This window comes from Plodia interpunctella, chromosome 13 (genome assembly GCF_027563975.2).
Source record: "Plodia interpunctella isolate USDA-ARS_2022_Savannah chromosome 13, ilPloInte3.2, whole genome shotgun sequence".
Taxonomy (NCBI): Eukaryota; Metazoa; Arthropoda; class Insecta; order Lepidoptera; family Pyralidae; genus Plodia; species Plodia interpunctella.
Genome location: NC_071306.1, coordinates 812,462 through 828,054, shown reverse-complemented (window position 1 = coordinate 828,054; position 15,593 = coordinate 812,462). Strand labels below are relative to the sequence as shown.

The 15,593-nt window shown below is 36.0% G+C and overlaps 1 protein-coding gene across 1 annotated transcript in view; it reads left to right on the top strand.

Moving 5' to 3' along the window:
• Myo31DF (Myosin 31DF) overlaps positions 1-15,593 on the top strand; it is a 44,757-nt gene that overhangs the window by 16,412 nt on the left and 12,752 nt on the right. Inside the window, exons 2-5 of the mRNA XM_053753329.1 lie at positions 10,405-10,585; positions 11,631-11,752; positions 12,095-12,314; positions 14,019-14,216. Coding sequence (XP_053609304.1) covers positions 10,405-10,585; positions 11,631-11,752; positions 12,095-12,314; positions 14,019-14,216 — 721 coding nt within the window. The remainder of the gene's footprint in view (positions 1-10,404; positions 10,586-11,630; positions 11,753-12,094; positions 12,315-14,018; positions 14,217-15,593) is intronic.

Below are 15,593 nucleotides of genomic sequence, written 5' to 3'. Positions count from 1 at the left end.
TATCGTGTAGGCAACGTGTAAAAAAGATAGAACATGTGAACGCAATGACGTCCTACGTGTTTTATGTTTCATGGTAGCCCTTCTGGATCGTATACATAGTCCCGTAAATAAATGAGACTAATAATCTATAATGTTTTACAAATGGCTAATTCACGTGCCGATGTGTTCTTCTGATTAGCGCGCATGAGTCATTGTTAGTAAATCATGGTCGGCCTGTGGTCATCACTGTCTTGCTTGTAATTAGAAGGTTATCTAGTCTTTGTAAACCTTCTAATTACAAGCAAGACTTGTTATATTAGTTCAAATAATTTAAGTATTAAATAAATAAATAAAATAAATATATTAGGACAATTCAGACAGATTGAGCTAGCCCCAAGGTAAGTTCTAGACTTGTGTTATGGGATACTAACTCAACGATATTATATTTTATAACATATACATACATAGATAAACTTCCAAGACCCGGGCCAATCAGAAAAAGATTATTTTCCATCATGATGCGACCGGGGATCGAACCAGGGACCTCTCGGTTCAGAGGCGAGCACTTTACCAATGCGCCACCGAGGTCGTCAAATTATCAAATAAATCAATTTAAGAATTTTTATGATCAAGGCGTAACATCTTCTGATTGTAACTTGCGAAAATTTCTCGAGGAATAGGTGGATTTGACTGACAAGTTTGGACCAAGCCTAGGTGCTCCAATGCTCATTGGATATATATTAGCTTCTCTGCTTGTTTATTTACATTTCTGTGTTCATTTATGATGTAGAATATAATCTTCACATGTACCGTCATCATTTCCTATTCTGGTTGGGACCGAACCCGGCTCCGATTTAGCATTCCGGAATAATGATCATTTAGCTACACATATTTAAATTATAATTAAAAACGTCTACATCCATACGGAATTTAATATAAAAAGTCAACATCAAAAAGAACATCCTTTTTCTGTCAAGACAATCGACAATAATGGTGGAAACAGCTCATTACACTGCACTTACGTATAGTTGCAGTACATGCAACTTTGACGTATTGGAACGCGGAGTAATAATTTTGACAATAAACTTTACCGTAAAGACGCAATTAAAGTTTGTGAAAGCCATTATTAGTTTGCAAGCCATCAACACATTAGTTAGCTTGTTTGTTTACTTCGAGTATATGCCTGAGTTTGAAATATAACATTTTTATGTTCGTTAGGTATTGTTCATTAAATTTCATGTTCATATACAGCACCAGGATATTATTTTTCTTTTCTTTTGATATGTTTATTGTATAGTTTTTTTAGTCAGTGACGAATTCATTTTATTTTCGCGCTCCAGTGAAGTTCATGATCAATCTCCTTGCGGATGTAATAAAGGCTTTGCAATTAGTTTATGATAGACTAGTTGCCTCCTAGAGAATCGCTCCCGTGGTATTGGAAAGAAAATCCCCATGTGACTCAGGATTTATGTAGCTTCCTAATGCTTGTTAAAGGATTTTGTCGCGCACGAAATTAAAAACACTTCCTCTTTAATACATTAGTATAAATGTAGATTTATGTTATCTGAATGTACAATGATGGAAAATTCGGAGTTCCACGGCTGTCTTGATACTGAATCTGTATTTGGTTTGTGTTGTTTAGCAACATGTCCTATGACACGCTTTCTCGCATCGGCATAATGTCTACTATGTATGCAGGATGCGCGTGTGCGCAAGTGCATGATCTTACTCGATGATATTGAAGACCTAACGATCAAAGATTGTACACTGGATATTTATACTTTACGAGTTTCTGTTATTACTGTTCGTAGCACATTTAGAACTGAATTAAGTATTGATAGTAAAAATAAAGACAAATTCTTTGATATTAGTGTGGCTTTAGTAGTTTTAGATCATCATCATCATGGGGTGCCATCTTCGAATTGAAGTTTGGATGCTTCTTAGTTTTAGATGCTGTTTGAATATTACTCTCAAAATTCTGGCAAATTACCAAATCTTTTTTTTTTATTTTTTAAAGACAGGCATTACATAAATTGCTACAGTCTTGTTGCTATAAAATATATGCCATCAAAAACATGCTGTAAAAAAACCCAAGTCTCGCAGCTCAGTTGTTCTACCGTAAAAAGTTGTGAGATCCATGTTACCAAGGCGATTAATTTATTTAGTCCCTACTTAAGGGACCTTCTGTCTTAAGTTATTACGCAAGTTATTATCATATCAATATTAAAAATCTTGTAGGTTTTAAATAAATAGATCGACTTGGTCATCGCATGAAAACACAATGTATCTTACAAGTATTATTAGATTGTTTAGTTTATGGCGCCCCACGCGATTGAAACTCTCGTCTCCAAAACGAATGTGTAATTTTTCCAAGCGACTCATCGAATGACATAATGAATTCCAACATGGCTCTGGGGGCATTCAAACTTGTCAATAAACCAAGAAGTGGAGACGGGATCTAGTGCAACTTTGTAATTTCCTATATTTATATGGGATTACAAAGTTATTAATGCAGTTGGTGTATCTAGAAAACTGGACCGAAATTCCAAAATTTTTAAATTTCCCTTGATCTAAACACTAATTGTATTCTAAATTTGAAGCTTCTATGTCTGCTAGAAGTGCTTCAGACTTTTGATGATCGGTCAGTCAGTGAGTGAGTGAGTGACAAAATCAAGAAACTTTAACAAGTTAAAAATCTTTTACTACTGGTTCAAATTGAATAAAATTTGAAATTTACAGTGTTTATACAATACCTGCTTAATTACTGAAAATGCAGGCTTCCTGTTTTTATCCACAACGAAGTTGTTGGGGGTTCAAAATTGGCCTGAAATGCTTCGAGAAAAGGTGGTACGGCCGTGCCTTTCTTTTTGCTCGACTTGCGGGGGCACTGCCGTGCCCCCAGATAAAATGTGTGGTACACCACAGGGTAGGGACATTTCACCTTCTCAGATTATAAGACAAAATAAAGTGTATACTCTAATAACAACTTATACCTTAGTTCCAACTCAAATATTTTATCAATATGGATAAGATAATATTACAAATACTTGCTATGACTCAGTTTTCTAAATACCAGATATAGATATATGCGTTCACATGGATACATTAACGATTAGGTATATCTGATACTTATTTTTCATGTTTTATATCATAAGGCATTGTAGTACTTAAGTGGATTATAGGTTCTTTATAGTTTGATGATCGTCGTAAATAATTTTAATAGAATAATTTACAAATAAGGTGACGTCACCTAGAGCAGAGAGGTGTAGTGTCGGCTCGTAGTGATTCATACAAAAATACATTCAATATTACGATCGTGTGAATCATATCTATGAGTTCTTCCTCAGTAATATATTCTTATTGTAATGTAATGAGTTTGCCTTGTCAACTTTAAGTCTTTAAGTTATTAGGTAATGTTTATTAATACGGATAGTAAAGTGAGTAATGACTGACTGACAAATAAAATAAATAAATATATTAGGACAAATCACACAGATTGAGCTAGCCCCAAAGTAAGTTCGAGACTTGTGTTATGGGGTACTAACTCAACGATACTATATTTTATAACAAATACATATATAGATAAACATCCAAAACCCGGGCCAATCAGGAAAAGATCATTTTCCATCATGACCCGACCGGGGATAGAACCCGGGACCTCTCGGTTCATTGGCAAGAACCTTACCTTACTTAAATTAGTTGACGTCAATTGTTTCCTTAAACTAAGTTTATCATCGCCTTCAAAGCGCAAATGGAGACTGGAGCATTTTCTTTTAGTTCGTTCGTGTTATCGGACATATTACAAGACGGTATTATAATAATGTGAAAAGTATATACATATATTTTTTCTTTTTTCATTCTTCATATTCAAACATATATCTTTTTTGTTTTACATGTTTTACTAGCGGCTCCGCTCGGAATAAAGCAATAAAAAAAAACGGGTAGCACTCCGGGAGTGCCGGCAGAAGCCGAAAACTTGAATCATATTAACGTTGTGCATTTTTTGACGTCGTACGAATTTTCGATCAGGGTCACGTGTCCTGACGCGAGTTTGACATTTTCTACCCATCACAAAAAGTGCACAACGCCGCTAAAGAAGTTTTCACTTCAAAAAAAATTTGCCTGTCACTCTCCAGCTCTCTATCTCCATACCAAATATCGTTTGGATTTTGAAGAAGGACAAAAAAGCACAATTTTTATGATACCCTATTTTAATCATCGACCGTAAATATTGCTAAGAAATGTGATAATGACCCGGTAGGTAGAAAACTAATGTACATTTCAATCACGTGCGACCTTCATAACAGTGGTCAGAGGTATATTAACTATGTGTTTATCCGAACATATGGAAGCCATATTAGTCAGTAGATGAGTGTGACCAAGTTTTGAAGCTTTTGTTTATCCTGGTTCAATGCTGAAATACACACTATTATCTTCAATTACAATAGCTAAATAACTGTTATACCATTTTAATTGCGTAAGCATTATGGCGATTATACGTATATGAGCAGGATGAACCGTACGGTGGAGTTTGTCACGGTCATTTGCTAGCGTGTGGAGAATTTATATGGGTACAGTCAACTGCATATCAAATTACCTATAGGGACCCTTGGGTCTTGGGAATAGAGGCGAATTTCGAGAGGTTAATGTTCTATTGGTCGTAATATGACCTCAGGAAATCGCTACGATAAGGGTTAATTGAATGAATGGCAATATGTGTAATGATTTGAGCGAATTTCCGTGCAAGCACGCTTCAATTCATCTCGCTCTATGCAAGTGAAGGATATGTTCTTGTATGTCTGTCTTTGATTTCGTTTCACTGTTTTTTTTTCGTTTTTCGGGTTCAGAAAATAATAAGGACATTCGGGCAGCTTATTAAATTTGGAAAATTTTAATATAGAATTTTTTTTTGTTATAATTCAACAGCAGCGACGCCCTTCCCGGGCAGTATAAGTTTGTTCGTCTGATCTTATTGATTGTAATACCACATAAATTTCGGCTGGAACATGAATCAGAAGGCGTCTGGAAAATCGCTGCTTTATCTCAATCCATTGATCGATTTATGGAATGGTCTACAAACTAGTTGTGGCCTCGTCATGATCTTGAACCAAGCGTACGGCGAGTGGTGACGTCACCTACGCGCTCAGACCAGTTGCAATGATGTTGCGCAGATATTATTACAGTTTTGACGACCTCGGTGGCGCAGTGGTAAGATTCTTGCCACTGAACTGAGAGGTCCCTGGTTCGATCCCTGGTCGGGTCATGATGGAAAATGATCTTTTTCTGATTGGCCCGGGTCTTGGATGTTTATCTATATATGTATTTATTATAAAATATAAAAATATAGTATCGTTGAGTTAGTATCCCATAACACAAGTCTCGAACTTACTTTGGGGCTAGCTCAATCTGTGTGATTTGTCCTAATATATTTATATTTATTTATTTATTAGATATGGACTATACTTGGTGAAAGAACGCAAACTGATGTCTTCCGTTTGCCTTTAGTCAAACGATTAGCAAAAAATCGAATTTATTTATTTGCTAAACAAGCAAAAATTAAAAAAAAACCCTGCCTGGTTATAAAGAATTTTACATAAAAACAATACCTACCCTGCCTTTACAGTCTATAGTAAGTTGTTGTGGGTTTTTTCTAATTCTCGATGAAGCAAATTCTACTGTTGACGTCACCGACGCGGCAAAAAGAAGAGCCAAGTTGCATTTTTTTTTATTTTGAGAAATTAGGAAGCAATTCATGGTATTCCTGCTATTGGGTCGAATGAAGTTTAGATTTCAATCAATTTACGTAAATAAATCTATTAATTATCTAGGTATCAGAGTATGCGAATCGGAAACTGGTTTAGCGATGAGCATAGCCGTAATGATTGCCTTCTGAGTGGTCAATTATACTTTGATCCGATCCAAGGTCACCACCTTCGCAGTCATTGAATCGACGTGGAACTTTTAGTTTTTTCTCATTTTATCATGTCTCAAAATCAATTAGAAAAAAAGTGTCTAAGAGAAACACTGTTCGAATGAGTTTTTGCATTTCTTCTCACTAGCCAGTAGTTTGTAGCTTTTTTTAGAAATTACTATGTAATATACCAGCAGCCCGGTTTCGCTCTAGTAAACTTATAAAAAAGTATGCCCATGTTACTTTGAAGATTTCTTCTATATTCGTGCCAAATTTCATCAAAATCGACCCAATACTTTTTGGATTTATTCATTACAATCGAAGAAACAAAAATGGAAATGTTTTCTCTTTCTTATATTACTAAGGATGGTAAGAATTTGACGTGAAAATTGCCTGTGAAGGTCTAGTTTCTGAATAATTGTTTAATTAAAAAGTATTTCACCAACTCTATCAAACTAATAGTGAAAATAGAATTTTATTATCAGACTGTTCGCTTTTAGTTACGTTTATTAATGTATCATCATTTTCGTTGCACCCTTTCTCCACCAGTCTTCGAACATGTCCTTCTCCACCTTCCTCCATGTCTCCCTGTATGCCTTGCTCATCTAGTTGCACAACTAAAATCTAGAAAAAAAAACATATATAAATCAATTAACTTGAACTAGAAAATGGGATTTTTGACTCGTGATCCCACCCATTTTGTCCCACTGTTACTCATTACCCGCGAATCTTAAACACTAGGGTTCGTGGTCCCACTGCCTAGTGGTACAACCAGTCATGTATACATATAATAATCTGGTTCGTGGTCCCACTGCTCAGTGGGACTATCAGTCATAGGTATAAAGTAGGGTTCGTGGTTCCACAACAGTGAGTTAGTGATGTGGTCATAAAAAATATTATTTTAGTAAATTATTTATTTATTTATATTCGTGTATCACCAAACATCTGCCTTGGGCAGTATTTATTACTTAAACATTTATTACGAACCACGAAAAAGATAATTCCATTCCTTTTGTTTGTGAATGCTAAATGCAAAACAATAATAAACTTTACCTCAAGGGAATACCATAAAAATGGCGCTTGGAGCGGCATATAAAAAGTGACGAGGTAGGCATCTCTGTCTGTCTGCCCCTTATTAGCCTCATTTCAACGTCGCAGACATTTCAAAATAAGGAGATTACAGAGGATTTACTTGAACAATATGACCTACCTGAGAGACTGTTCCTTCGACTTATACTTAATATTTTATGGCCTCTGAATTCGCATCATCTGTAATAGATTAAATTATTTCTCACATTACTGCGAAAAATGATAATCAGTCTTTTAAGGGGTAGATGATAACTGAATAGCTAGCGCAAGCCAAGCATGTACCATGAGAAAAAAGCAATGGAAATATTACTAGATTTTTTTTTAGTCATTTTTTTATAAAATTTATATAGGAAAGTAGGCGATTGGATACTTCGTTAACATTTTTGTGCACTGTCTTATTGTATTTTCTAATTTGTTTTAGGTAATTTAAAATGCGAAGACTCTTCAAACTGTCTCTGTTGTACACTCAATATGTCACGCGGAAAGTCTCGCGTGTCCAAATTCATAACATGCAGGGTTCACCGACCCCGAGCCTGTACTAAAACAAGAGAACACCCCATGGTAAATGGTACTGAAACAATTGCCATGGTGATCGTAAACTTCATGGACATCGTAAAAAGGGACCGCTTTTTACGATGTCCAAGATTTTTGAAAAGGCTATAATATACGTCATTTATGTGGTCCTAAAGAAGTACTTGAAGATAGGCAATAAAATTTGACATTTCTCCGTGTATATTTATTAGAGTCATATTTATTTATATAATATATGCTTATAGAGTCATTGGCCATGTTTCATTAACATAACTGTGTCGACTCGTTAAAATTTGTGAGGGCTTACACAACCTCTTTGAAATTTTTTAAGATCTTATATAATAAAACAGCTGTTGCCCGCGGCGTCGACCGCGTAAATTTTCCAGTTATTTTTCCGGGATGAAAAGTTTCCTATGTCCTTCTCCATACTATAAACTGCATGTATGCAACATTGCAAGAACATTGGTTGAGTAGATAGAGCGTGAAGAGGTAACAAACAAACAAATAAACAAACTTACTTTCGTATTTATAATATTAGTTAAGATCAGGATGAACATATAAATAAATCTTTCATATTACTATCCCGATAGGTCAACTTTCACAAACGATCTGTTTTCTCAAATTGTAAATGTGCTTTTCCGTGCATGTTATGATTGTTAGTTTGCATAAAATAACAAGAGTAATTATATAAAATTACAACCGTAATAGGTGTAACCATATATAAATTAATTGTAAACAGCTAACATCACGCTTTCGGTTTCATAGGATTATATTAATTAACGTTCCAAAGTGTTAATCATGATGCCAAATTAACTGATGGAATACGGGAAAAACTCGCAATTATTTTTGTATGTTTTACATCCTCTCTGTTGATTTGTTACATGTTTTAAAGATATCGGCTTGAAATTGTTCTAATTTATTTGTATGCAATTTGTTTTGAGGTAGTTTTCTTGTACGAAAAATTGTATAATAACCTATCCGACATCCATATCAAATTTTATAAGAATATTTGTGTTTTTAGTTATGCTTTTATCAAGCAAAATCTACTTTCGACGAATTTCGATATAATTTGGTATACGGGTAGAATGAAACCTCGAATATTATACAAGGAAAATTTTACCAAAAATTGAACGAAACTTGGGATTCTGGAACACAACTACGCAGTTCGTTTTTCCTCACTAGTCTTATGGTGTCAACAATCTTACTTGGATTGATGATTTTATAACTATATAAATTAATAAATATATACTTTTACTTGATTTAAACTAATATTTTAATAATAATGTTTACATTTTACTACATATAGTACTGTCTGTACTGTAGACAGCGATGTTCTAGTGCGCAATAAAATCAATTATTATTTTTCTATAAATTTACCATATCGGTATCGTATACATTAGCACTACCTTTTGCCCACAACTTCGTATGTGAGAAACATCCGTTTCCCGTGGGAATTTCAGGAAATCCGCCTTCTTACACTGCCCTAGGTTTCAGCTTTCTACGCCCAATAGTTTCGGCTGTGCGTTGTCTGTCAGCCAGGCGCTCAGCAAGAGTTATATATATATATGTATATATATAGATTATTGTGAACCAGTGATATATAACTAGTCGTTTAACACGACCACAATCTTCGGTTTGTTTATATTTTGCATCTAGATGCATTGTTCTATGTTAATATATGTATATCCGTCTGTAATCAACAATAACATGTAAATAGAAGATGTTTTGGACATAATGATCTCATGTTAGCTAAGACGGTCTGTTCCAGCTAGGACTATTCCTGAAGAGGGTTGACGTCAGGCAGGCGGCCGGTCGTAAATTCAAATTTTAAGATATTAAATTTATGATGTGTAGATGGTTGTTAATAAAGTAATCTTCTTCGTCAGCCTCTTTCAGACTTATTCTTTTCCCTTATCAAATTTAAATGGTACCATTCAATCAAGTAATTCTACTAGACATATGTCGATAAAATTTGGTACACGGATAGAATTTAACCTGGAATATCATTGTAGGAGATTATTCCGAAATTTGAATTGGTTAACAAACTCATGTGCCACAAGTAGGATTCGAACCTGGGACCTCTCGATTTACAGGTCTTGTCCACTGGACCACCACCGCTGGTCATACAGCATGCTACTGTGCTGTGGGGACAGTAACTGTATGCTCAGCCCTGGTCAGTGATGCGTGCTACCGTCTGCAATTAGCATCGTCCCACATATGCATTACGTTGGCCATATGTTGAAATGGCAGTCAACCAATACCGGTCAAAAGAACTTTCAACACAGACACAGTTAAAAAAGATATACAAAAGTGCTTTTTTAATCTGTATTTTTATCTGATCGGCAAATAGTCGGCCCTTCCTTCAATTCTTACTTGAAGTATTTTCTTTCATTTGCTCATGTAGTCCCTTGATTCCTGCATGTGTATATTAATTCCATCTTCTGGTGGAGATGGTGAATCTCATGAAAGGAAACTGTAATACCGGTTATACACTATAGCCGAATTCGGGTATTATAGTCTACTTCTCCCATCAGTCTAATTGTCTAAACAGTCTACTTTCCCGATCGGTCTGCTTGTATACGGTCTTCTTACACGAATTGCGTAGTTTGTATGAGAGCTTTTATTTGCCGCAATGTGTGCTGAATCCGCGAAAGACGAACTGTGCAGCGGTAGTGTATGCTGGATATATGCTACATACATTCAAAGAATCAGAGATGCCACCAGAGGCATCAGTTATTTAATATATTGAGTGAGAGGTTTCTATTCAGATGAGACTATTCCAATGGACGCTCTATCTTCAAAGCTAGTTTTTTTAGCCAATACTGGACAATGTTTCTGCCTTCACTTATTTCTCCCACGCAGCTGTCTACTAATGATCAATTCCTCGTCTCCAGGTTCAAACACAACAAAATTTACACTTACATCGGCGAGGTGCTCGTGTCGGTCAACCCGTACAAGACGTTAGACATCTATGGCGTCCAACAGATGGCGCAGTACAGAGGAAGAGAGATGTTCGAAGTCCCCCCTCACGTTTATGCTGTGGCGGACGCCTGCCAGAGGGTCTTACGGCAACAGGTGGGTCTCTTGATAACTTTTAGATACCACAATCGCCAGTCGTAAAATACAGCTTATGTCCAGCTCTCCAACTGTCTCCACACCAAAACCCAACTCAATCTAATGCTCCGTTTTGAAGTGGAAGAAGAACAACATACACATTTAGAATATTGGTATGGCGTATGGATTGAACAAACAAAAACACACAATAATATTAGAGTCCCAGTATAAAACTCGTAGTCCTCGGGAAACAGTCGTGACCTTATTGGCGTACCTAGTGTTCGCCATCGAGAGGTCCTGGGTTCGATTCCCAATGCTGCCATATATTTGTACCTGTTTTCACAGATAGTTTTGTTTCAATAGATTCACGCGAAATCTACTGGACGGATTGTTATGAAATTTGGTATACACGAGTAGAATAGAACCTGGAACACGTGGGGTAATTGTTATCCCGAAATTCCCACTGGAGTGAAGCCCAGGGGCGCAACTATTCTTATAAAAATGCTAATTCGACTACATAACACTTAACAGCTTTTTAATTTTGTCTCAATCGGATCACTTTATTGGCTATCTGTCATCACTTTGGGAATGTCGTCTCAAATAAACTGCGACACGTTTTTATTGTTTTTAATGAAATTTTAATTCATTGCGATTTAACGGCTAATACGATCACATAAAGATGCACATTGGACAACACTCAATGGAGGTCTGAACTTTGTGTGGCATCTTAAAAAGTATAAAACGTTTATAATCGTTACATTTTATCAAATCGTGCGACTTGCTTTACGATTGTCGTTAAAAGTACATTATGCACTTTAACACCAAGGTTAATTGAAAACTATATTTGAATGTAATGTTCTGGTTTTCAATTGTTTCTCATCACATTTGGGACGCAAGCGTGTATATGTTACAGCTAAACTCCGAAGTGCAGTCATACCTAGGTTTGTTGTTAGGCTAGGGTTGTTGTTAGGCCTTTGTCATATAAGCTAGATCTTCGCCCTCTATAGTTTCCGTTATCATTGGTATCTGTGTGATTTGTCTTAATATATTTATTTATTGGTTCCAGGGTAAAGACACATGCGTGCTCATATCGGGCGAGTCCGGCTCGGGCAAGACAGAGGCATCCAAGTTAATCATGAAATACATAGCAGCCAACACCACACAGGTCCACAGAGAGTACATCGACAGGTAAAAAGCGGCTTTTGTTCGCGAATTTCAAAATTAAATTTTTCCGTTTCGCTTTAGCCAGTTTCGGAAAACGTGGGTTGTTTGTCAGTTAAATTAAAATTCAAATAATTTATTCAGAGATTAGACGTTCACAGGCACTTTTTCACGTAAATTTTTATATTAAATAGTTATTTCTCACAAGCTACAAACTACTGGACTGTTACTGAACTTTCCACGCGTGATACAAAATCATGTCCGCGCAGTAAACCGCTGAAATTCTGCGAATGATTTCCCGAAGATCAGTCCTCATTTCAAGTTAAATGAAAGCTTTTAAAATTATTCTTACTCTTATATCTCTTTCAGAGTCAAAAACGTGCTCATCCAATCAAACTCCATCCTGGAGACGTTCGGCAACGCGAAGACAAACAGAAACGACAACTCGTCCCGGTTCGGCAAGTACATGGACATCCACTTCGACTACAAGGGCGACCCGGTAGGCGGGCACATCAGCAACTACCTGCTGGAGAAGAGCAGGGTCGTCAGTCTGCAGCCCGGCGAGAGGAACTTCCACTCCTTCTATCAGGTAGACGAGCTGAGGATAGCTAATTTTTTCAGTTTTGTCCCAGGAACAGGGCATGGATCAAATATACAGGGTACCAGATATCCATCGCAAAACTTGGGTACATCAAAACAAGCAACTTTTATTCTACGTCTTTTCGTGTTTCATATTTTTTTTTTCATATAAAAAAATACAATCTAATTTGCGATTCTGCACTTCTTAACTCTATAATATATATTTCTATTTATTAATTAAAAGTCGTAGAACAAAAGATGTCTCTATGTACCTTATGCGCCTTTGGAAGGTTATGCGTTAGATACCAGTAACCCTGTATAGAGATTGCGGGATCCGTCATAAAACTTTTGTTGGAGAAATGGCAATAAGGCTGGTCGCGATGGCTCCAGAAGACACTTTAAGTCATAAAACAAAGAAACTGTTATTTACAATCCGCGGATTTTTATAATTTCAATTTGAAGTAGTAACAAACATACTCACAAATTTTCGTCTTTATAAGTTGGACTAGTCGGATTAACGGTTTGCTCTGAAATAAATAGTTTTTTTAATTTGGTTGTATGATTTAAATTGTAGAGAATCCGTAAACACACGAATAAACTTTATTAGTCATACAACAAAATATTCGATTTACTTAAATAATATTAATATTTATTACAGAGCTAATCGTGAAACGTAGGCTTTTATCGCTATTATGTCTATCACGCGATCATTATGGTATAACGTGCTTTTTATATCATTTATTTTCTGACGGTAGCATGATAGCTTTTAGTGTTCATCGAGGTTAATGTAAGTTTGGATACCGGTTTCATTTTATGTTAATAAATTTTATGGCTATATTCTTTGAGGAAAACGAATGAATCGTTTAATAAGTAAACTGTTTTTTCAGCTGTTCTGTAAATAATATTATATTGTAGTTCATGTTTTGACGACCTCGCCTTGCCACTGAACCGGGTGAGGTGCCGGGTTCAATCCCCGGTCGGGTCATGATGGTAAATGATCTTTTTCTGATTGGCCCGGGTCTTGGATATTTGTCTATACTTGTATATGTTATAAAATATATTATCGTTGATTTAGTATCCCATAACACAAGTCTCGAACTTACTTTGGGGCTAGCTCAATCTGTGTGATTTGTCCTAATATATTTATATTTATGTTTTTTTTTAAATTATTTGTAAGGACTAACAAAAATAGAATAGAGACGACAACGCGACAGATTTAAAAACTACAACTATAAACGACATTATATCCTTATGTAAAATTTAATAAGACCTCTTTTATTATTCATACCTTGTATGTGATGTGTGAGTACAGCCAACTGCATGTTAAGTTACCACATAGACTCTATGCGGCTGTGATAGCGGTGTATTTGCAATGAATTTGAATAGGTAGATGTGTTGTTGGCTGTATAACCGGATTCTGCATGTTAGGGTTCATTAACTTGCATTCCTCCAATATTGTCAGTGTATTGCCGTTAATTACCTGATTTCAAGGCTAAATTAATTAAAATGGAAATAAATAAAAATCGGCCAAGAGCGAGTTTGATTTGTGCTAACTATACTCGCATGATATTCGCACGGGTCCGACTATTGCAATACCTGCGTTGATCCGTCAACGGAGCAAATGGACCGGGCCCTAATTTTTTTTTGGTTTGGAATTATTCCCATATGTTTAATAGAGAATTATTAAATTTTATAACAAAACTTTTCTTTTCAGTTACTAAGCACAAGTAATCCCACCACAAAGAAGTACGGACTCAATTCAAACGGAAATTACAAACTACTAGGAAGCGAAAACAGCACGCCTCAAGATTCTAAGCTTTATTCGCAGACAAACAGTGCTTTCAACGCTCTGGGCTTCCCGCCGGCTGTAGTCAATGATATATGGAGTATCGTCGCTGGAGTCATATTGTTGGTGAGTGCTCAGAAACTTCACTTGCGCGATTTTGAACTTCAATGTTTTTTACAGCGCCATCTATCTTTCTTTTTGGAACGATAAAAGCGTTCGAATATTATTTGCGGATTTTAAGACTACGCAAACCTGTCCCATTTGTCATTTTTTTTAAGGCGAAAATTAAAAGGTGTTTTAAATTATTATAGACTAGGTAAAGGATTTTATTGAAAAGTATTATAGTAAGCGAATGTGACCTCCCTAGTGAATCAGATATCTTATAAGATGTGACGAGCACCCGTGATCAGATGAGCCGAGCCGCATTAATGCTTGGTATAATAGTATAAAAAAGGGTACGCATATCCTATGTTACACATTACTAATATGATGTAAAACCTTAAGCTGTTATATTAGAATGCGATTATATACATTGGTGAAATAAATAAATCCTGACTTATATTATAAATGTGAAAGTAATTTTGTTCGTTACCTCTTCAAGCTCTATCACTACTCGACCGATCTTCTTGTAATGTTGTATACGTGAAATGTGGAGAAGGACATAGGGTATATTTCATCCCGGAAAAATAACTGTTAATAAATTTAAGCGGCCTTAGCCGCGGGCCATGAGCTAGTCACTAGTATAAAACAAAGTCGCTTTCCTCTGTCTGCCCCTCTACATTTATTATTTCTTAGATATTTAAAACTACGGAATGGATTTTCACGAATAGATAGCGTGATTTCTGAGGAAGGTTTAAGTGTATTATTTATTATGGTTATACGAGTGAAGCCAGCCGCAAAAGCAAAAATAAAATATTTTACATCTCTTATATTCGATAAGTAGGTCCTTATAACCCCCAAATCGAGCTTGTAGGTGACCAATAAGCGCTCTAGGGTAATAATGTAGCTAGAAAAGCCCCAGGGCGGCAAGTAATTAAAAAACACTTCACTCTTTCAAAAAGTTCGCGTACATCTAACCATCACACTGGCAATAGACATCGTGCATTCAGCCCAATGACCAAAGAGGTCGCTTCGCTATTCAGCCTTGTCTTCGTATAATTCAGTCATCAATTTTAAATACGGCGAAGCTCAATTTCATTCTTGGAAAAAAAGTACTTGGTACTTTTTAATGAAAAAAGGCGGGAATAGAAAACTTTTACTTTAAAATGTTTTATTGTTGTAATACCGGTTTTTTCTACTCACCTCACAATCGAGATGTAAAGCAGAGTAGTTAGCTCGGGTGGAATCATCAATTGTATCCTCGAACTTCTTCTTCTTCTTGACCTTATCCCACTCATGTGGGGTCGGCACAGTATGTAAGTTCCTTCCATTTTGTTCTGTCATTTGCCATATCCATTGATACTGCTTTCCTGTTCATACTATCCTTGACACACTCCATCCATT